This window comes from Capricornis sumatraensis, chromosome 4 (assembly GCF_032405125.1).
Source record: "Capricornis sumatraensis isolate serow.1 chromosome 4, serow.2, whole genome shotgun sequence".
NCBI lineage: Eukaryota > Metazoa > Chordata > Mammalia > Artiodactyla > Bovidae > Capricornis > Capricornis sumatraensis.
This window is the reverse complement of record NC_091072.1, coordinates 123,926,839-123,948,881: the sequence shown is the minus strand read 5'-3', so window position 1 is coordinate 123,948,881 and position 22,043 is coordinate 123,926,839. Positions and strand designations below refer to the sequence as shown.

At 38.7% G+C, this 22,043-nt stretch overlaps 1 protein-coding gene across 1 annotated transcript in view; it reads right to left on the bottom strand.

The window, feature by feature from the left end:
- Positions 1–22,043, bottom strand: part of TMTC1 (transmembrane O-mannosyltransferase targeting cadherins 1) — a 313,576-nt gene that overhangs the window by 125,835 nt on the left and 165,698 nt on the right. Inside the window, exon 8 of the mRNA XM_068971048.1 lies at positions 17,303–17,492. Coding sequence (XP_068827149.1) covers positions 17,303–17,492 — 190 coding nt within the window. The remainder of the gene's footprint in view (positions 1–17,302; positions 17,493–22,043) is intronic.

Here is a 22,043-nt window from a genome sequence, read left to right as displayed (position 1 = left end):
ACTACAGGTGAAACATATTTTCTGTTATTTATCTTTTGTAGATGTAGAATACTTGACTGTCACTTTCCATGTAAAAAAAATCACTACACATCTAAAGAACTTTATCGAGTCATCTATCAGCACAGCCTTGGCTTCTGCCAGGATAAATCCTGAGAATAGGAAAGTTTCTTGGCAGTGGAGAAGCACGTCTGTGTTTAGAAGTATAATTCTCTCAGAGGTGGGGTAATGGACTGAAAGTGGAGAAAACAGTTCTTCAAGGTAAAAATAGAGTTTTCCTCTATTTTTATTTTCCATACTCAGCATATTGTTTGGAACCATGAATGATCAATAAATTAAAAACTGAATACTTTAACTTATCATTCCTTCTGGTCTTTCCCTCTCTAAACGCACCATCCTTCACCTACACATTTATTCTGAAAAAAGTGTTAGTTGCTCAGTCGTGTCTGACTCTTTGCCACCCCACGGACTGTAGCCCACACCAGGTTCCTCTGTCGATGGAATTCTCCAGGCAAGAATACTGGAGAGGGTTGCCATTTCTTTCTCCAGGGGATCTTCCTGACCCAGGGATCAAACCCAGGTCTCCTGCACTACAAGCAGAATCTTTACCATTTGATTTTCTTCTATTTTTATTGTCCATACTTAGCATGTTGTTTGAAACCAATGAATGATCAATAAATTAAATACTGAATACTTCAACTTATCATTTCTTCTAGGCTTTTCTTTTCTAAACACATCATCCTGCACCTACGAATTTATTCTGCTTGTCTCTGAATACCTTGTCAGCTTTTAAGACGAGTTTCCATTTCCAACACACAACTATATATAGGTAGCTGCTAATTGCAGCTAGTCATGCTGCTCAGACTCCTGGCCTCTGCCATGAGACACACAAAGTGCCTGAACATCAAGGCTACCTCCTGAACATCAAGGATACCTCCTCTAATTAATTTTCTTCCTCAAGGTATTCTTGATAACTTTTCCATCCTCAGCAATGAGTCTCTTGGTATAACACTATCACTGATTACTCATTCATTCAATAAACATATTACTGCCTTCTTTTATAATCCCTTTGGGCAATGTGCTTATAGGCAATCACTTAAAGAATTTAGCAGTCAATCACTTCCATCTTCTGTATTTTCCAGGCACTGTTCTAGGCTCTCTGGCATATATCAGTTAGCAAAACCAACCAACCAAACAAAACTCTTGCCTTTCCAGAGAGGAAAAAAATAAGAATCTGGTGAGGGATATTTGAAACAGAGGATGAGTGGACAAGAAGGAGGATGCAATTCTAAACATGGTGGACAGAGTATGTCCTGTTGAGAGGGTAGCAATTAAGCAAAGCCTTCAAAAGATGAAGTCAGCGGCAGTATTCATTTCATAGGAGGACATGAGTTCAAGACACAAGAAAAACAATGGGGTGTGACAAGAGCATTAGGCCACTATACTGACCACTATCACTTTTACTTTGAGAAAAATATGGAGCCATTGAAAGATTTTAAGTACAAAAAGGGCATGATCTAATTTGCATTTTAATGTATCATGGTGGTCACTGTATTGAGAGTAGTATGGACCACTGGCACTAGGGTGGACGCGGGCCAACTAGTTAGGTTATGGCAACAATATAGGTGAGAGAATGGCTTGGACCAGGGTGATGGCAGTGAGAAATGGTCAGATTCTGGTTATACTTTGAAACAAGTGTTGACCAGATTTATTGATGGGTTGAATGTGATATTAGAGAGCGAGACAGAGAGGCAACAAGATAACCCCAAGAATTTTGGCTTTGGCAACTAGTAGAACGTACAGAGGCGGAAAATTGTCAGGGAAACAATGAAAGAGTAAGTTCAGGAGTTAAATTTCAGAATGTTGGTTTGAAATACCATGTGGAAATGCATTTATACAGCAATTTCCTTGCTAAACAACCCCAGGTACCCTATATATTATTTCACTTATTCTTATTACATTTTAGGTGAGAAAAAAAGTTCGAAGACCCTATTGTCAACGTTTTAAGGTGTAATAATGTAAATATAGAAACACAGAAGCTCATATGACAAACTTGTTTTCCTTCTAATACTCTATGCTGCCTCTTTAGGCAAAGCATATGCCAAAGTAAGGCATTTTAGTTTTATTTACTTATTTTTTAATGGGGTGAATGATTCTTCCCAGGTTGCATTTATCACATTTGCCATCCTTTTATAAGCTCCTTGTGCATAGAACTTGGAGCAAACCACCTACAGAATCTGGCTATCAGTCACTTCAGCCTCCTTTCTATCTTCTAATACAAAAAGCTATTCTCAATGGGTTTTCTGTTTAGAGAAACTTACTTTAGCTGCTTTTATCTCAGGTCATCCTAATTATATATTTTATGGTTTTCTTCAAACAGTATGGAAACAGTGGGCTCCTTTAAATAGAAATGTCATGTTCTCAATGGAAATAATAAGGACAGAATGACTCCAGGGTTACAAAAACATCTTTTGACCTTTTTAAGTGTTTAAAACAATCAGAAGTATTACAAGGCTAGGTGGTAATAAGTTGCTTTTATGGCAGTATGAATCATTAAGTTAAAAGAAATAATAGGATTGTTAAAAAATTAAGATTATCACTTAAAAGGTGACAATTATTCTAAGTAAAAGCAAATAATAATATAGACTATAAAATCATGCTGAGAATCATAAAGCATACAATCAAGAAAAGTAAAACTGTTACTGATGCCTGAAACTCCTTTTTCCCATTACACAACTATCTAAATCTTTCTTTAATAATTTCAGTGAGGTTTGCAACTAAGGTATAAACATCAGAGGGGTAAGTAAGTAACTTTCTTATTAAAGAGTGTGTGTGACTTGTGAAAATGTGGCTGCCCTGTGAAGGCAAAGAATAAAACAAATTATTTAATGATATGAAAAAACTCCTGCCAGGCCAGATCAAAAGCCAAGCAGAGCATTACAACTGAACTGTGTCCTATATGAGAAAGATATGCATGAGGTGCAGATACATCACAAAGAGAAATGACTTCCCAGGTGAGGTATTAGTAATGGACAGCAAAGAATGCCTTGGGAAGACTTTGCACAGGAATCTCTGATTTTCAGGTAGCCACTGAATAAAATGTTGGAGTTCCAATGGCTATTTTGTTTTAATACCCAGGACTGAGTGGTATGGAGAAATCTAGCAATGACAGCAACAGGTTTTAAAAACAACAATAAAAGAAAATGATTATTTTCTTATATCTTGCCTATTCTGGTAAGCTTTCAAATATCTTTAAAATCTATAATATTTCTATAATTTGGAGGTTTAGGTGATGACTCCAATGTTCATTTGTAAATAATTTAGTGATATTTGTCACTATTTTCTTCCCCTTGATTAACATTCATTTTTTAACTAAATAGATTTATGTTAGGATTCTGCCTTTTTAGTATATTTGAACATATCTACTTCCAACTTCTAAAATATGCTTAATCATTAAAAAATCTTCAAGTATGTTTCTACTCTTAGATCTTAGGCCAAGAATTTAACCTCTGTTACCTAGGATGGGAGAAAGGGGGGAGGTGGGAGGGCAGGATCAATCTGCGGTAGTATTATAAATATTTTTGATGATCTAAAGTGTAATTGTAAGTTGAAATATATATAATTTTTAAAAAGCAGTCAACTGGGTTACATTTTTGTTCAAGTCTGGTTATTCCTACAAAATGGAAATAAGAGCCCTGATTGTGCTCCTGACTTTGAACTGTGATGATTTCTAGATGATGGTAATGGTGGTGATGATGACAAGGAATAAAAGAACAGCTGCCAGGTACTCAGTGTTCCCCACATGCCAGCCACTGTGCTGAGTGTGCAGCATGGCTTGCCCTGGTTCACCTTCACAATGACTTGACACTACGGTGTAAGAACAGGGTTAAACAAGGTGAGCTCACAGACCGCAGGGGCATAGCCCGGCCTGACTCAGGTCAGCACTACTCACTCTGCTTTGTAGCCTTCTCTCATCCCAGCCCTGGGACTCTGGGTCTGGAACTTGGGGCAGTACTCCTCCACACTGGGGCTGCCTCCAACCTGGAGAAGACTGGCTCCCACTTGAAGATGGTCGTTACAAATTTAATTTAGACAACCAGATGAAATTATAATGATTGTAAATAAGTCACAATTTGTATCATATAAAGCAAAGCAGTGATGGGAAGGCAAAAGCATGTGGGAAGAGGCAGCAGCAATGGATCTTTGAATGTGTTTCATTTTAAAATAAGGTGCAAATTCAACTTCTCTACTTTTCAACATCACATCTGAGGAAGCAGTAAGCGCCTCATTTTCCAACTTTCATCAGAAAAGTGATAGAAGCAGAAATCTGAGCTTCAGAGCACGGCCAAAATTAACGACAGGTACTGACTTGAACACCTTTCGCTAGGTGAGGTGAGTGACGGGGAGGCCTGGCGTGCTGCAGTCCATGGGGTCGTAAAGAGTCAGATGGGACTGGGTGACTGAACAACTAAATTGGAAAACTGTGACCCAAGTAGTAGGATGTTATCACTACAGGTAAAACGTGGCAACTTGAGAAGTCAACTGAAAGCAATAAGAAGAGGCTGGATTAACTAGGCTGCAAAATTTAAGACAGAGAGACCTCTGACAATGACTCTCCCGAAGTCTTGGTGGTCACACACAGATGGACCGTGGCAAGACACCACAGGATCTCTTCTCTCAGTGCCGGCCGGGGTCCCAGAGCAGGACAAACCAGGCGGGCTGTAAATGGGCTGGAAAGATTGGACCTGTAATAGTATGAGGAAGAGTCACATAAATTGAGGACAAGTGGAGAATGTGAAGTTTTCAGAGAATGGGAACTGAAAAGAGAAATGTAGGCAGGAAGAAAAGGAAAATACTCATCAATATTGGTACAGAGCCATTCACCATTAACTGCAATCTTCATTCCTCAAGTTCAATGTTATTTTACCATTTGGTATATTAAAACCTGATGCTTATTTTACAAGGCTTCATAATGGCTATTCTGGAAGTTAGAAGAGCTATTCTGCAGTGATCTACCTGACATACTGTTTGGTTAAGCTAAATGAAAGTAACTTCCAGAAATCTAAAAGCATGTTTTAGTTCAGCCATGTGAATCTATGGTAGTATACCAGGGGTCAGCTAATTTATGTGACAATGATGGAGGAGAATAGTTCTGACAGACTATATGACAAGGGCTCAAATATTTATACCTACTTCTTCAAAAAAAGAAAGAAAAGTTTGCTATCTCCTCTTGCTCTGCGATACTGTATTTATTCTCATACATTACTCCTGTTCCAAGTACTTTGGGGAATAAGGCAAGATTGTCAATGAGAAAATAGTCACTTTCCAATCTTCCCTCCTTGCTGACATGTGTCAGTTCGGTTCAGTCGCTCAGTCGTGTCCAACTCTTTGTGACCCCATGAACCACAGCGGGCCAGGCCTGTCCATTACCAAATCCCAGAGTCCACCCAAACCCATGTCCATTGAGTTGGTGATGCCATCCAACCATCTCATCCTCTATAGTCCCCTTCTCCTCCTGCCCTCAATCTTTCCCAGCATCAGGGTCTTTTGAAATGAGTCAGCTCTTCATATCAGGTGGCCAAAGTGTTAGAGGTTCAGCTTCAACATCAGTCCTTCATATGAACACCCAGGACTGATTTCCTTTAGGATGGACTGGTTGGATCTCCTTGCAGTCCAAGGGACTCTCAAATCTTCTCCAACACCACAGTTCAAAAGCATCAATTCTTCGGCACTCAGCTTTCTTTATAGTCCAAATCTCACATCCATCCACGACCACTGCAAAAACCATAGCCTGGACTAGATGGACCTTTGTTGACAAGGTAATGTGTCTGCTTTTTAATATGCTGTCTAGGTTGGTCATAACTTTTCTTCCAAGGAGTAAGCATCTTTTAGTTTCATGGCTGTAATCACCATCTGCAGTGATTCTGGAGCCCAAACAAATAAAGTTTGACACTGTTTCCACTGTTTCCCCATCTATTTCCCATGAAGTGACGGGACTGGATGCCATGATCTTAGTTTTCTAAATGTTGAGCTATAAGCCAACTTTTTCACTCTCCTCTTTCACTTTCATCAAGAGGCTCTTAAGTTCTTCTTCACTTTCTGCCATAAGGGTGCTGTCATCTGCATATCTGAGGTTATTGATATTTCTCCCGGCAAGCTTGATTTCAGCTTGTGCTTCTTCCAGCCCGGTGTTTCTCATGATGTACTCTGCATAAAAGTTAAATAAGCAGGGTGACAATACACAGCCTTGACATACTCCTTTTCCTATTTGGAACCAGTCTGTTATTCCATGTCCAGTTCTAACTGTTGCTTCCTGACCTGCATACAAACTTCTCAAGAGGCAGGTCAGGTGGTCTGGTATTCCCATCTCTTTCAGAATTTTCCACAGTTTGTTGTGGTCCACACAGTCAAACACTTTGGCATAGTTAACAAAGCAGAAATAGATGTTTTTCTGGAACTCTCTTGCTTATTCAATGATCCAGCAGATGTTGGCAATTTGATCTTTGGTTCCTCTGCCTTTTCTGAAACCAGCTTGAACATCTGGAAGTTCACGGTTCACGTATTGCTGAAGCCTGGCGTGGAGAATTTTGAGCATCACTTTACTAGCATGTGAGATGAGTGCAGTTGTGCAGTAGTTTGAGCATTCTTTGGCATTGCCTTTCTTTGGGATTGGAATGAAAACTGACATTTCCAGTCCTGTGACCACTGCTGAGTTTTCCAAATTTGCTGGCATATAGAATGCAGCACTTTCACAGCATCATCTTTTAGAATTTGAAATAGCTCAACTGGAATTCCATCACCTCCACTAGCATTGTTTGTAGTGATGCTTCCTAAGGCCCACTTGACTTCACACTCCAGGATGGCTGGCTCTAGGTGAGTGATCACACCATCGTGATTATCTGGGTTGTGAAGATCTTTTTTGTACAGTTCTTCTGTGTATTCTTGCCACCTCTTCTTAATATCTTCTGCTTCTGTTAGGTCCATACCATTTCTGTCTTTTATTGAGCCCATCTTTGCATGAAATGTTCCCTTGGTATCTCTGATTTCCTTGAAGAGATCTCTAGTCTTTCCCACTCTATTGTTTTCCTCTATTTCCTTGCACTGATCACTGAGGAAGGCTTTCTTCTCTCTTCTTACTATTCTTTGGAACTCTTCAATCAAATGGGTATATCTTTCCTTTTCTCCTTTGCTTTTTGCTTCTCTTCTTTTCACGTTCTCTTCTCTTCTCTTCTTATCTTTTTATTTGTAATGGCTCCTCAGACAGCCATGTTTCCTTTTGCATTTCTTTTTCTTGGGGATGGTCTTGATTCCTGTCTCCTGTACAATGTCACGAACCTCCATCCATAGTTCATCAGGCACCCTATCAGATCTAGTCCCTTAAATCTATTTCTCACTTCCACTGTATAATCATAAGGGATTTGATTTAGGTCATACCTGAATGGTCTAGTGGTTTTCTCCACTTTCTTCAATTTCAGTCTGAATTTGGCAATAAGGAGTTCATGATCTGAGCTACAGTCAGCTCCCAGTCTTGTTTTTGTTGACTGTATAGAGCTTCTCCAACTCTGGCTGCAAAGAATATAATCAATCTGATTTCGGTGTCAACCATCTGTTGATTTCCATGTCTAAGTCTTCTCTTGCGTTGTTGGAAAAGAGTGTTTGCTTTGACCAGTGCGTTCCTTTGGTAGAACTCTATTAGCTTTTGCCCTGCTTCATTCTGTACTCCAAGGCCAAATTTGCCTGTTACTCCAGGTGTTTCTTGACTTCCTACTTTTGCATTCCAGTCCCTTATAATGAAAAGGACATCTTTTTTTAGGTGTTAGTTCTAGAAGGTCTTGTAGGTCTTCACAAAACTGTTCAACTTCAGCTTCTTCAGCGTTACTGGTCGGGGCATAGACTTGGCATAGACTTGGATTACCATGATATTGACACATGTGGGGGGGGTTTAATAAAGAGAAATCTTCTGTTTGTCCATGTACTTGCTCTTTCACTGAGTATATTGATGGGGGCTGTGGTAACACTAGCATCAGTTCAGTTCAGACAGTCTTGATTCCAGTTTGTGCTTCATCCAGCCCAGCATTTCTCATGATGTACTCTGAATATAAGTTAAATAAGCAGAGTGACAATATACAGTCTTGACGTACCCCTTTCCTGATTTGGAACCAGTCTGTTGTTCCATGTCTGATTCTAACTGTTGCTTCTTGATCTGCATACCTGTTTCTCAAAAGGCAGGTCTCGTGATCTGGTAGCACCATCTCTTTCAGAATTTTCTAGTTTGCTGTGATCCACACAGCCAAAGGCTTTGGCATAGTCAATAAAGCAGAAATAGATGTTTTTTTTCTGGAACTCTTTTGCTTTTTTGATGACCCAACAGATGTTGGCAACTGGATCTCTGGTTCCTCTGCCTTTTCTAAAACCAGCTTGAACATCTGGAAGTTCACGGTTCATGTACTACCAAAGCCTGGCTTGGAGAATTTTGAGAATTAATTTGCTAGCATGGAGGCTATTCAAGAGCAAGGTTGGAAATAGGCATGAAGGGAGATTCCAGAAATCCCACAGCTGCCTCCCAGAGAATGACCCCCACCCAGCCCTGCCTCTCCATTTCCATCAAGTCATCACTAGTGGTCACCTCCACTGGACAGGCTGCACATTCACTGCCAGGCAAACCTGAGAATCTGACTGGTCTTGCAGGGCCCAGAGATACAGCCAATGATTTGTGCTTGTTTCAAGGGAAAGATGTAGAAGACTGTGAATGGAAAACCTGGGACAAAGCTGTGATCCCTATTGAAAATGAAAACAAATGACCAAACAAAATCAATCCTTAAAACCTCATACCTGAGGGAGGAGACTTCCTTGCTTAATGTGTGTTTTCAAAGCACACCTTTTTGTTGAGGTCGTTATTAGGAAAGCTGGCTATCATTAACTTCCTTCTTTTTTCCTCAGGTTTTAATTTTTACAAGCATCCTCAATATTATAAAAGATATAAAAACTTAACATCTCAAGATTCTTTCTGAAAATGTAATGGAGAATCAATACAGTAAATTACTCTTAAATAAGGATGTGGGAAAGGACAAGCATAAAGTGCAGGACTGATGGTATTAACTCCCTTAAACAATCCAAATTAATCCATACTTTCCTGATCTATGTCACTATTGCAAGTCAATAGTCTGATGCACAATCTGTAAGAAAAAAACAAGTACATTTTTGGCCTGTTGTTCTCTTGGTATATAGACATACACTATTCACAGGTGAGAATGGAATAACCAGCCTTCATGTCTTACGTGCTCTTAATCTCTACTGTACACACCTTCCAACAGAGTGATTATCCTCATCACAATGAGTGAGAGCAAATTAGTTCATTTTAAAAGTCATTGTTAAAAAGAATTCAATCCAATAATGAATTTCTAGATTGTTCTCTACCTTATGTATTATGAGCTCAGATGCATTCCTCATGAATTAAAGGTGTAAACAGGAAGAGGAGATGGAAAGGCTCAGAATAAGATGAAGTTCATATTTAAACTCTCAGACCCAAGTGAGCTCTTTTATGATAAATAATAAATGACTTTCTGAGGTCTTAAATTTCATATGCCATAAAAATGGGACAAATTATAAACAATCTTTAAACCTTTAAATTTGGAGCCCTAGTTCTCCCAGTTAACCCTGGACAAGAGCTTGTCAAAATTCAAACCTCTGAGATGAATCAATTTGCAAAGTAGAATAGAGACATAGATGTTGAGAATAAACTTATGGACACCAAGGGGGGAAAGGGCGGGATAGGATGAATTGGGAGATTGGGATTGACATATATACACTACCGACACTATGTTTAGATAATGAATGAGAACATACTACATTGCTCGGGGAACTCTACTCAGTGCTCTGCAGTGACCTAAATGGGAAGGAAATCTAAAAACAGAGGATCTATGTACATGTATAACTGATTCACTCTGCGGCACAGCAGAAACATAACACTGTAAAACAATGATACTCCAATAACAAAAAAAATTCTAACATAGGATCTCTGAGTTGCTTTACCTACCGGGACACTCCAACTGGCTGTGGAAGCGGCCTGGAAGGGCCTGCAATTTATAATGATATGCAACTTAACTTACTTGTATGAGAGAGAATTTGCTTTTGTTTTCAATAAGGGCAAAAAATGTGCAAGGACAAATATTCAAAGCAGGCCTGCAGAGAGTGGGACTCGGATTGTGGCTGGGGACCGGGAAATAATGGCTGTTTTAATTCTTAACATGTGGTACTTTGTAGCTTTGTAACGTCAATAAGTTTTCCAGAAAAATTCATTAAGTGTAAATATAGCTGTGACAGGGTAGAATATGTCCCCCTCCTCCAGTGCCCTGGTTGATGACAAGGTAAGATAAAAGAAGTGATGTTGGTAAACTGGAGGAGAAAAAAGAGTGTAAGCATATATATTGCCCTAAAGTTATGCCCTCCCCTCAAAATTGGTTAATAAATATTAGCAAAAGAAATGTATGTCTTACATATGCATTGTGGATGCTAAGACTGCCCTTTAACTTCAGCCCTCGCCTCCTGCCTTCCACACACACACACACACACACACATTCCGTCATCTCCTCGAAATCATTTCCTTTGGCTTGACTTTGGCCCACTCTGCTACAGTTGTGTCGGCCTCCCTGCTGCTCTGTCTGCTCTCCAGTACTTTCCTGTCTCAGGAAACTTGCTTTCCTAATACTTGAAATAATCCTCCCCAAGCAGCCAAATGGCCCATTCCTTCACTTCCTTTATGTCTCTGCTCAAGTGTCATAACATCTGTGAGGTCGACCCTGACCTCCTCACAGCCCCTACCGATGGCTGGCACGTAATGACAAATTTCAAGTGATTAAGGGTAAGTTCCATGTAGGCAAGACCTTCATTCTGTTTACTGCTGTGATCTTGGCAAAAAGTAGATATTCAATCAACATTGTGAGGATTAAAGAGGAAGAAGTAGTGAGGCTAAAGAGAACATATTCTCCTCTGAGGAAAAGTCAGGGTGGATTTTGTATGATTGAGAATCAAGCAAAGGTGAAAATAAAAGAAATATTTTCCATGATTCCCAGGACTCAATGTCTATGCTTGTTTATCCAAGCATTTTTCCCCTAGTAATGTATCGTAGGGACTTATTATCTCAAAATGTAAAGAAATCAGTTCAGTTCGGTTCAGTTCAGTTGCTCAGTCATGTCCGACTCTTTGTGACCCCATGAATCGCAGCACGCCAGGCCTCCCTGTCCATCACCAACTCCCAGAGTTCACTCAGACTCATGTCCATCGAGTCAGTGATGCCATCCAGCCATCTCATCCTCTGTTGTCCCCTTCTCCTCCTGCCCCCAATCCCTCCCAGCATCAGAGTCTTTTCCAATGAGTCAACTCTTTGCATGAGGTGGCCAAAGTACTGGAGTTTCAGCTTCAGCATCATTCCCTCCAAGGAAATCCCAGGGTTGATCTCCTTCAGAATGGACTGGTTGGATCTCCTTGAAGTCCAAGGGACTCTCAAGAGTCTTCTCCAACACCACAGTTCAAAAGCATCAATTCTTCGGTGCTCAGCCTTCTTCACAGTCCAACTCCCATATCCATACATGACCACAGGAAAAACCATAGCCTTTACTAGGCAGACCTTAGTCAGCAAAGTAATGTCTCTGCTTTTGAATATACTATCTAGGTTGGTCATAACTTGTCTTCCAAGGAGTAAGCGTCTTTTAATTTCATGGCTGCAATCACCATCTACAGTGATTTTGGAGCCCCCCAAGATGAAGTCTGACACTGTTTCCACTGTTTCCCCATCTATTTCCCATGAAGTGATGGGACCGGATGCCATGATCTTTGTTTTCTGAATGTTGAGCTTTAAGCCAACTTCTTCACTCTCCACTTTCACTTTCATCAAGAAGCTTTTGAGTTCCTCTTCACTTTCTGCCATAAGGGTGGTGTCATCTGCATATCTGAAGTTATTGATATTTCTCCCGGCAGTCTTGATTCCAGCTTGTGTTTCTTCCTGTCCAACATTTCTCATGATGTACTCTGCATATAAGTTAAATAAGCAGGGTGACAATATACAGCCTTGATGTACTTCTTTTCCTATTTGGAACCAGTCTGTTATTCCATGTCCAGTTCTAACTGTTGCTTCCTGACCTGCATACAGATTTCTCAAGAGGAATAGTCAGGGATTATAAAATAATTTCAATACATTAACATAGTACACACATCATTTGGAAATATTCTAGGTGGAGAGAGTTGGGTTTATTTTGCTGATACTGCTGCAAACATTTCATCCACTGTTCCTTTTTAGCACAGAAGAATATCCATAAGCAGTACCTCTATTTTCATAAAATCTTGGTTTTACTGCTTATTGTCATGAGTCAAAGCCCTGAGGATCATGTCCTTAGTAACTGATCATCACACAGAATAAATAGGATTATCCGTACTTTAAGAAGTTACTAACTAGCAGGACAATCTGACTTTTAAGACCTTCTAATGTATAAGTAGATCAAGAACAGAGAGGCTAGGCCACATAAACACAAGCTAGATGCCAAACCTCTGTCTCCAAGATCTGAAAGAAGAAAATGTAGGAAGTGCAAGTAGCCTCCAAGAATTGCCAGAGGCTTCAGTTAATGTTCGCAAAGAATTTTCAAGATGAAAGCCATCACAGAAGAGAGAAATTTTATTATCACCACAGCTGGAATGCTTTGTTAATGCTTTTCCTGATGCAAGAAAGTGACTTTGGAACAAATTTCATGAAAGAAAAGGACTACTAGCCTTCCAACGGAGAAGTTTCTACTCATTTATCATGTTATCAAAGACACTCTGGGGACAGCCAAGGCTTGCCTGTGTATGTAGGGCTCTACTGCCATCATGAAGGGGCGTCTTTAACATAACGTGACCAAGATGACAGCCTGTGGGGATGCAACACTCCCTTTAATTAGTTGGGAGGGAGCCAAGAAAAACCCTTCCTGACATACCGGTCCAGCACTCTGCTATATTTGCTCCTGCAGATCAATACCAATATAGCCGGCATGTCAAACCACAGAGGCCAGGCTCTAATAAAACAAATCTTATATTGACCCTCTAACACTTCATACTGGTATTGAGTATGGTCTTTTTATAGGCTTTAGATATAGTTCATCTTAAAAAAAAAGAAGAAAAGATTCTCCATACCAAAATATAAATAGAGTTGCTAACTTTTTATGGTTTTATTCATTTAGATAACAACAAAATTTAGATAATAAATTTTGGAGGTAGCAATTCTTAGTGTTAGAAACACGGCATTAAACCAAATAGAAAATAATTTCTGTCCTCGTGGGGCTTACTACTCTAATTGGAGGAAGCACATTATGTAAAATCACCAAGTTATATAACTTTTTAGAAATTGGAAGTATAGTGAAGAAAAAGTTTAGTGAAAGGGAGATAAGATGTGGATTAGAGGGTATAAGTTTGCATTTTAAACAGAGTATTTATGGTAGCCTTTACCACAAAGGTGAAATTTGTGCTTATATTAAAAATTAACTCAAAATGGATTAATAATCTAAATATCATAGCTAGAACTTATGAAATTTTTAGAAGAGAACAAAGTCAGAAATCTTTATGACCTCAAATGTGATAACTGAGTTTTAAATTTAACACCAAAAGTAATGAATGACAATAGAAAGCAATCAGACTTCATTAAATTAAAACAACTTTTGTGCATTAAAGGACATTATTAACAATGTGAAATGAAAACCTAAAGAATGGGAGAAAATATTTCCAAATCATCTATCTGTTGGGAATTTAATATTCTGAATTCTTATAACTCAACATCAAAAATACAACCAAATTTTAAAAAAAAGACCAAAGGAGTTGAATAGACATTTCTCCAAAAAAAGATATGCAGATGGCCAATAAGCAAATGAAAAGATGTTAATCACTGATCATTAAGGAAATGCAAATCAAAACTATTGGGAGATATTTCTTCATGCCCACCATGTTTTAAACAAAATAATACAAGATCCAATATTATTCAGCCATAAAAGGAATAGAGTATTGATATACACTATAACTAGCATGAATTTCAAAAATACTATGCAAATTGAAAGAAGTCAGACATAAACGGTTACATATTATATTTTTGTAGTTATTGTATAATTTATTTCATATCCAGAATATGCAAATCCACAGAGACAGAAAGCAGATTAGAGGTTACCAGGGGATGGGGTAGGGAGAGTTGGGAGCTATTACTTAATATGCATGGGTGTTTTTAATGAAGTTATGAAAGAGCTCTGAAATAGAGCAGTGAACTATTCAAGACTGTGAACACACTAAGTACCACAATACTGTATACTTTAGAATGGTTAATTATATGTCATGTAATTTTCACCTCAAATTAAAAAACAAAGACTTTTTCATCACACTTTTAGGATCACATAGCATGTTTTATATTTTATTTTCAGTTACGTATTCATTTCAATCTTTAATCTATTTGCAACATTTTAGTATTTTTTTTTAACAAAGCTTTATGATACAATTCACATACAATAGAATCAACCCATTTTATACGTATATTCTGGTGAGTTTTGGTAAATGTATGTAGTTCAACAGCAACAACAGTCAAATTTTAGAAAGTGTTCAACACCCCAAAAAGTTCCTTCAAAAGTTATGGTCAATCCCCAAACCCAGGTTTTTTGTCATTATAATTGTGCTTTTTCTAGACATACAAAACTCTAGGAAAGGTAAAATTATAATGACAGACATTTCATATGAATGGAATTAAACATTATGTGATCTTATATGACAGGTTCCTTTTACTTAGTATTTGAGGTTCATTTATGTTGATTTATGCATCAGTGCATTATTTGTCCCTTTAAAATTTTTCAATAATTTACTGCATTAAGTTTATCCATTTACAAGGTAAAGTCACTAGATTATTTTCATTTTTCAGTTAGTACAAATAAAGCTTCTATGAATACTTACTTGTAAGACATTTGTATAGACAGAAGTTTCCATCTCCTTTTAGTAGATACTGAGTAGAATTGTCTGTTTTTATGTTTAACTTTTTATTAATAACAAACTGCTGAATATTCCCAAAGTAACTGAACCATTTTCACCAGTAATACATGAGGCTTCCAGTTGCTCCCCTTTCTTGGCCAACATTTAGTATTGTGAATTTTTTTAATTATAGTTATTCTAGAGGATATAGAGTAGTTCTGTTTGTGTTTTTAATTTGAATTTCCCTAAAGACTAATGATGCCAAGCATTTTTCATGTGCTTATTGACCTTTGTATATCTTTTCTTGTTGAGCATCCATTTGTATCTCTTGAACATTTTAAATGAGCTGTTTTTCTTATTATTGAATTTTCACAACTCTTTAAATATCCCAGCAAATATTTTCTTCCAATTTGTAGCTTGCCATTTGATTTAATTAACATTGTTGTTTGAGGAACAAAGCTTTTAACCCTAATGATGTCTAATTTACTAACTCTTAAAAAATAATTTACACTTCATGTATCATAAAAATCTTTGTTGAACCCAAATTCACAAAGATCTTCTTCCATTTCCTTTTAGAATCTTTGGTTCTGTTTAACTCTTTAGGAAATGGCAACCCACTCCAGTATCCTTGCTTGGAAAATCTCACGGACAGAGGAGGCTGGTGGGCTGCAGTCCATAGACTCACAAAGAGTCGGGCACGACTGAGTGACTAACACTAACACTTATGATTCACTTAAAAATACTTTCTAAATGTATAGTATGAGGTAAGGATTAATTTGTTATTTCAGTATCTTCTATTTAAAAGACTACCCTTTCCCCATTGAATTACCTTAAGTGAAATAAGTGAAGCCGCTCAGTCGTGTCCGACTCTTTGTGACCCCGTGGACTGTAGCCTACCAGGCTTCTCCGTCCATGGGATTCTCCAGGCAAGAATACTGGAGTGGGTTACCATTTCCTTCTCCACTGAATTACCTTAGTAACTGTCTGAATTCTATTTCATTTTCTACTGACTGTTTTTTTCTGACTTTGAGTCATACTATCCTATTTCTTTACATGTCCAGTAATCTGATTAAAAACCATATATAGTATGCCATACACTATGCTGTTTTTGCTGTGTGCTCAGTCTCTTAGTAGTGTCCGACTCTTTGCAACCCCATGGATTACAGCCTGCCAGGCTCCTCTGTCCATGAACTCTATTCTATTCTGCTCTTCTGAAATCTGATGGTTTCCTGTTGTAATATGCGATAAACTTGCCTGGACACAAATAGAAAAATCTGTAGACAGCTGAAATTTTTGCTCATCGGGTTTCTTTCTTTCTTTTGCCTGAATCTCTGGGGGAATATCTTTTGTGCCAGCATATCTTTGAGATCAGCCAATGATTTCAACAGAGATCAAACACAGACAACTCAAGCCAGTGAAATTTCTACCCTCTGCCACCCAACCTGTATATGGGTTAAAGAATTCATTCAATTTGCAGCAAATAAGTAAGCCTCCCCAGGCTTTCAATTTTGCTTGTGCTTTCTAGGGCATCCTACATGCACTAATTGTTTTTGCAGTCATCCATGAATGTGTGGAGAGTGTATTATCTCAGCCCTTCTATAGCTCTCTTGCCTCCAAAATCTCCCCCTTAAATTTTTAGCTGCACTGCTATTTTCCCAACCAAATCAGTCACCTTCAGCCAGTAAACCTGTGGATTTTTAACATCTGCCCTGGGGGCATGGGAACATCTTCAGACAAGAAGCATCTTGCCCAAGGCTGTAGCCATTTTTAATAAGTAAATATTTTTGAGTTCTTTGCCATCTTTGATCATTTTTAAATGTTATAGTTAATAATTTTTCCATATTCCAATATTTTTCCAAGTTTCCAATAATAAAACTATTAATAAAGCTTTTTAGTAGTATTTTTTGAAATGAGAATCACCCAACCAACTCAGGCAGGCATTCATTAATGTAAGTAGTGTCTTAACCATATTTTAAGTACTTATGACTATGTTATTAATATCTCACTTATCATTACATGAAATAAAACAACTGTATGAAAAAATAGTCAACTGCTGCAGGAAAAAAAAAATTCTCATTTGTGAACATTAAATTTCAGATCCAATTTCTACACAGTTGGTGGAAACAATATGGTATATAATTAAGATAGCCTTGGCCTCCTAACCCCATTAAAGTCTTCAAAATATATATTACCTTTCTGGAAAATTTTTAAATATAAAGTTTTTTTTAGACAGAAGGATAAATTCAATTTAGACCCACATTCTCTTGGAGGAAAAAAGCATTACTGAGTATAGAGTATCTCTCTTCCAATGCAGTGTTCATTTGAATGTTAAGAAAATTACCTTGAAGGCTGCTAAACAATGAAGACTCAGTAAGGCCATCACAACTGCCAGAAGGATGGTAGCTCCGTTCCGTATGTCCCATATGGTCTCTACCAGAGGAATACTGCCCACCTGCCAGTCATAGCACAGGGTAACAGGTGCAAGCAGAAGCCACACGTTGAAGGCCAAGAGGTAGGAATAAGTAAGGAATCTAAAAGAGAAGAAGAATCACTAAAACACAACTCAAGATCCATGACATTCTGAAAACATTCATTCACCATGTTTCTACTGAATAGCCTTTCTATGCTAAAAATGTTATAAAAAGACAAGGTAAATGGAAGGCCATTCATTCATTTAGTCATGAAGTTGACCATTCTGGAATATATCTAACAGCTGCTAGTCACTGTGGTAGCTGCTGGCCTTTCAATGATGAAGAAGACAGAGTTTCCATGACCTATTTTTTAAAATTATCATATAAATACATATATAACAACTGAGATAAATGGTATAAAAGAAAAGTTTGATGGATGTTTTTGACATGAAATGCTGCCTCGTTGGGTACAATTCCCTGAGTAAGAGACATTTGAATTGTCTCTTTTTAATAATGCCCCAAATCCTGCACTAGATATGCAAATATTAACCATTTAAAATAGAGTGGTCCATTTTGAACCATCTCAAAAAAAAAAAAATATCTGTAGTAGGGAGATACAGTCTCTCACAAATCAAGGGGCTAACCTTTAAGAGGAGGGACATACAGTTGTCCCTGATAATAAGAATAGCCAGGTGGACCTCAGGAAGGAAAATAATGAATGGAGATATTACTCCTGTTTCCTGGCTGTGTCTAGGCAGTAAGGTAAAGCAGAAGGCATCCTAACTGACCCCCTTCCTTTCTGCACAGAGGAAATGGAATTTATTTAAGTTTGTTGTTCAGTCTACACAAATCATTAAGTAGTGTTCAAGACCCTTGAGAACGGCAGAACCCCAGCATACAGCAAACTCCATCCACGTCTCTGCACTAAGGGATGACTGAGCCCTCGTATGGCTTCTAGCAGCAGAAGGCCACGTCCCCAGGATGACCCCAGCCCCTCCCTGGCATTAAAATGACAGCCTGAGAAAGACAGATCATCATTGCCTGGAGAATTTACTTCTTTTCTGGCCAAACCATGACAAAAGGCCCCCAACCTTCATTGCCTAGAGCATTTACTACAAAGCACTTATGACTAGGAATATGTATCTCCTAGAACTCACAAGTTGTTCTCAAGGACCCGGGAGTGTTGTTCCTTTAAAATGTCATCACCAGGAGCATGGGGCCTGGCTCCCAGTCTGCTGGAGGACAGAATCCTAACTGTGATAACTGTCAGCCAGTAGACACAGCCTGAATGCACTTAGAGGATCAGTCCGTTGTAATGTTTTACTTCTCTGACTTAGCCAAGCACCAGTTTGCAAACCCCTCCCCCCTACCATTCTCTCTTTAAAGTACTTAGTCACCTCTGCACAAATCAGCATGGAGCTCAGCTCCTGTCCTGTCAGGAATTATTGAATAAAGTGTGCTCTTACTACTCTAACTCATGTCCAGCTGGGTTCATCTTTAACATTCTATATGGAACTAAACCAAAGACCTAGAAAAATCCCTTGCCCTTAAGGAAGGTAAAATCCAATAGTGAAACTAAGATATACAGAATTAAAGAGTCATGAGGGCGCAGAATGTGAAGAAGAGACCTCCCGCACCACCAGGTCCTTTTAAAGGAAATCTTAGATGGGCCAAATCCAATGCTAAGAGTAAGTTCACCTTAAATTTTCAAATAAGTAGCTCTGGATTAAAATACCCTTCCCAGGCCTTCTCAACGTATCTCCTTTCCTTCCCTCCTCTTGCTCCAAGGTTGGCAGTGGAAAAACCATTAACAATGATCAGGAGAGGCTCGGTGATGGGGGTTATTCACTGCCTTCACTGTCAAACCCCAGCAGAGAAATGCATCAGATGTTTCGGTGGTGTTTCAAAACTCTCCTCTCTGTTGTTATTTTAAATAAAATATTAATGCACAGACAGTGCAGTATAAGAGACTTCCCTGGTGGCTCAGTGGTAAAGAACCCACTTGACAATGTGGGAGATGTGAGTTCGATCCCTGGGCTGGGAAGATCCCCTGGAGAAGGAAATGGCAACTCACTCCAGTATTCTTGCCTGGGAAATTCCATGGAGAGAGGAGCCTGGTGGGTTACAGTCCATGTGGTTTAACGAAATCCATCCTTTGTTATTTAACAAAAATAAAACCAAAAAAGTCACCATATCCCTTTTAGGTTTGGGCCTATGAGAAGGCCAACTTCATAGAAAGATGATTGGGTCACTTAAGGCTTCTTTTCAAAGAGATTCTAAGCTGATGTTATTTACTTCTGAGCTCACTAAAGCTTCTTAACGACTTGGCTTTAAAGAAGAATGTTCAGCCACCAAACTTAGCAGGAAAATTATGCAGATGTGTCACTCAGTTACATTCCGGCTCTTAATAAATTACTTTAAAAAACAGTATCTCCTTCTTGATGTAATAGATCTAGGCAAAGATTATAAATGGCTGCTGAAATTATTAGATGAAAAGTTGATGGGGTATTTTATAATGGATGATCTGGTTATATCAGGTGCCAGGAACTTTTTATATAATTTTAAAATCACAGACAGGGAAACTAACATCTTGATGTGCTCCTGATGGATTATGCACATCACTATCTATAAGATGGTCTTGCCAAATACAAACAAAAAAAAATTAAACTTAAATCTAATCAAGCCCTGTGTTATTAGTTTATATCAAATATAGAAAACACCAGAACATGTTAAATAATACCACAAGGAAGCAACACACTAAATTCAGAGTGTTACAGAACAAACGATGGCAGTTTCTTCAACAAATACGTTGCAGTGGCAAAGAAAAAATGGGAGAGGGCACAAATAAATCAAAAGACTTGAGACATATCAAACAAAAGGCAGATTTTGTTTAACTGTGAATTCAAACAAACTGCTCTTAAAAATAACTGGTTATGAGACAGACAAAATTGAAATGCTGATTAGACATGCTAACAGGGAATCATTGTTACTTTGTAAGTGTGGTGACAGTACTGTAGTTCTATTCTTTAAAGGTTCTTGTCTTTTAGAAATACACATAAAATATACACATTTAAAACAACATGATGACTGGGATTTGCTTCAGAATTATAGACTAAAACAAGGGGGAAGAACTGGGTGGGAATATGAGTGAAATAATATTAGACATGAACTATCATTGTTGAAACTGGATAATGGGTATGTGCAATGACACCCCACTCCAGTACTCTTGCCTGGAAAATCTCATGGATGGAGGAGCCTGGTGGGCTGCCGTCCATGGGGTCGCTAACAGTTGGACACAACTGAGCGACTTCACTTTGACTTTTCACTTTCATGCATTGGAGAAGGAAATGGCAACCCACTCCAGTGTTCTTGCCTGGAAAATCCCAGGGACAGCAGGGCCTGGTGGGCTGCAGTCCATGGGGTTGCACAGGGTCGTACATGACTGAAGTGACTTAGCAGCAGCAGCAGCAGCAGCAGGTACTTTACACTATCTTCTCTCCTTTTGTACCTAATATTTTCATAATAAAAATGAATTTTACGTGGTGGTAAAGGTAACAGAATTGCCACAGGAATTTCTTATCTTATATTTGGTTGCAGCTTGACTATGGAGTAGATGCAAATGCTATGTAGAAACTTTTAATATTCAGGCCACATTTTGACATTGCTCTGCAAGTTGTGTTCAGTCTCTTATATTTTCTAGATTTCCAATACCACTGCAACAGAGGATGAGATGGCTGGATGGCATCACTGACTCAATGGACATGAGTTTGAGTAAACTCTGGGAGTTTCCTATGAAGTGATTGGACTGGATGCCATGATCTTCGTTTTCTGAATGCTGAGCTTTTTAAGCCAACTTTTTCACTCTCCTCTTTCACTTTCATCAAGAGGCTTTTTAGTTCCTCTTCACTTTCTGCCATAACGGTAGTGTCATCTGCATATCTGAGGTTATTGATATTTCTCCCGGCAATCTTGCTTCCAGCTTGTGCTTCTTCCAGTCCAGCATTTCTCATGATGTACTCGGCATATAAGTTAAATAAGCAGGGTGACAATATACAGCCTTGACGTACTCCTTTTCCTATTTGGAACCAGTCTGTTGTTCCATGTCCAGTTCTAACTGTTGCTTCCTGACCTGCATGTAGGTTTCTCAAGAGGCAGGTCAGGTGGTCTGGTATTCCCATCTCTTGAAGAATTTTCCACAGTTTATTGTGATCCACACAGTCAAAGGCTTTGGCATAGTCAATAAAGCAGAAATAGATGTTTTTCTGGAACTCTCTTGCTTTTTCCATGATCCAGCGGATGTTGGCAATTGGATCTCTGGTTCCTCTGCCTTTTCTAAAACCAGCTTGAACATCTGGAAGTTCACGGTTCACATGTTGCTGAAGCCTGGCTTGCAGAATTTTGAGCATTACTTTCCTAGCATGTGAGATGAGTGCAATTGTGTGGTAGTTTGAGCATTCTTTGGCATTGCCTTTCTTTGGGATTGGAATGAAAACTGACCTTTTCCAGTCCTGTGGCCACTGCTGAGTTTTCCAAATGTGCTGGCATATTGAGTGCAGCACTTTCACAGCATCATCTTTCAGGATTTGAAATAGCTCAACTGAAATGCCATCACCTCCACTAGCTTTGTTCGTAGTGATGCTTTCTAAGGCCCACTTGACTTCACATTCCAGG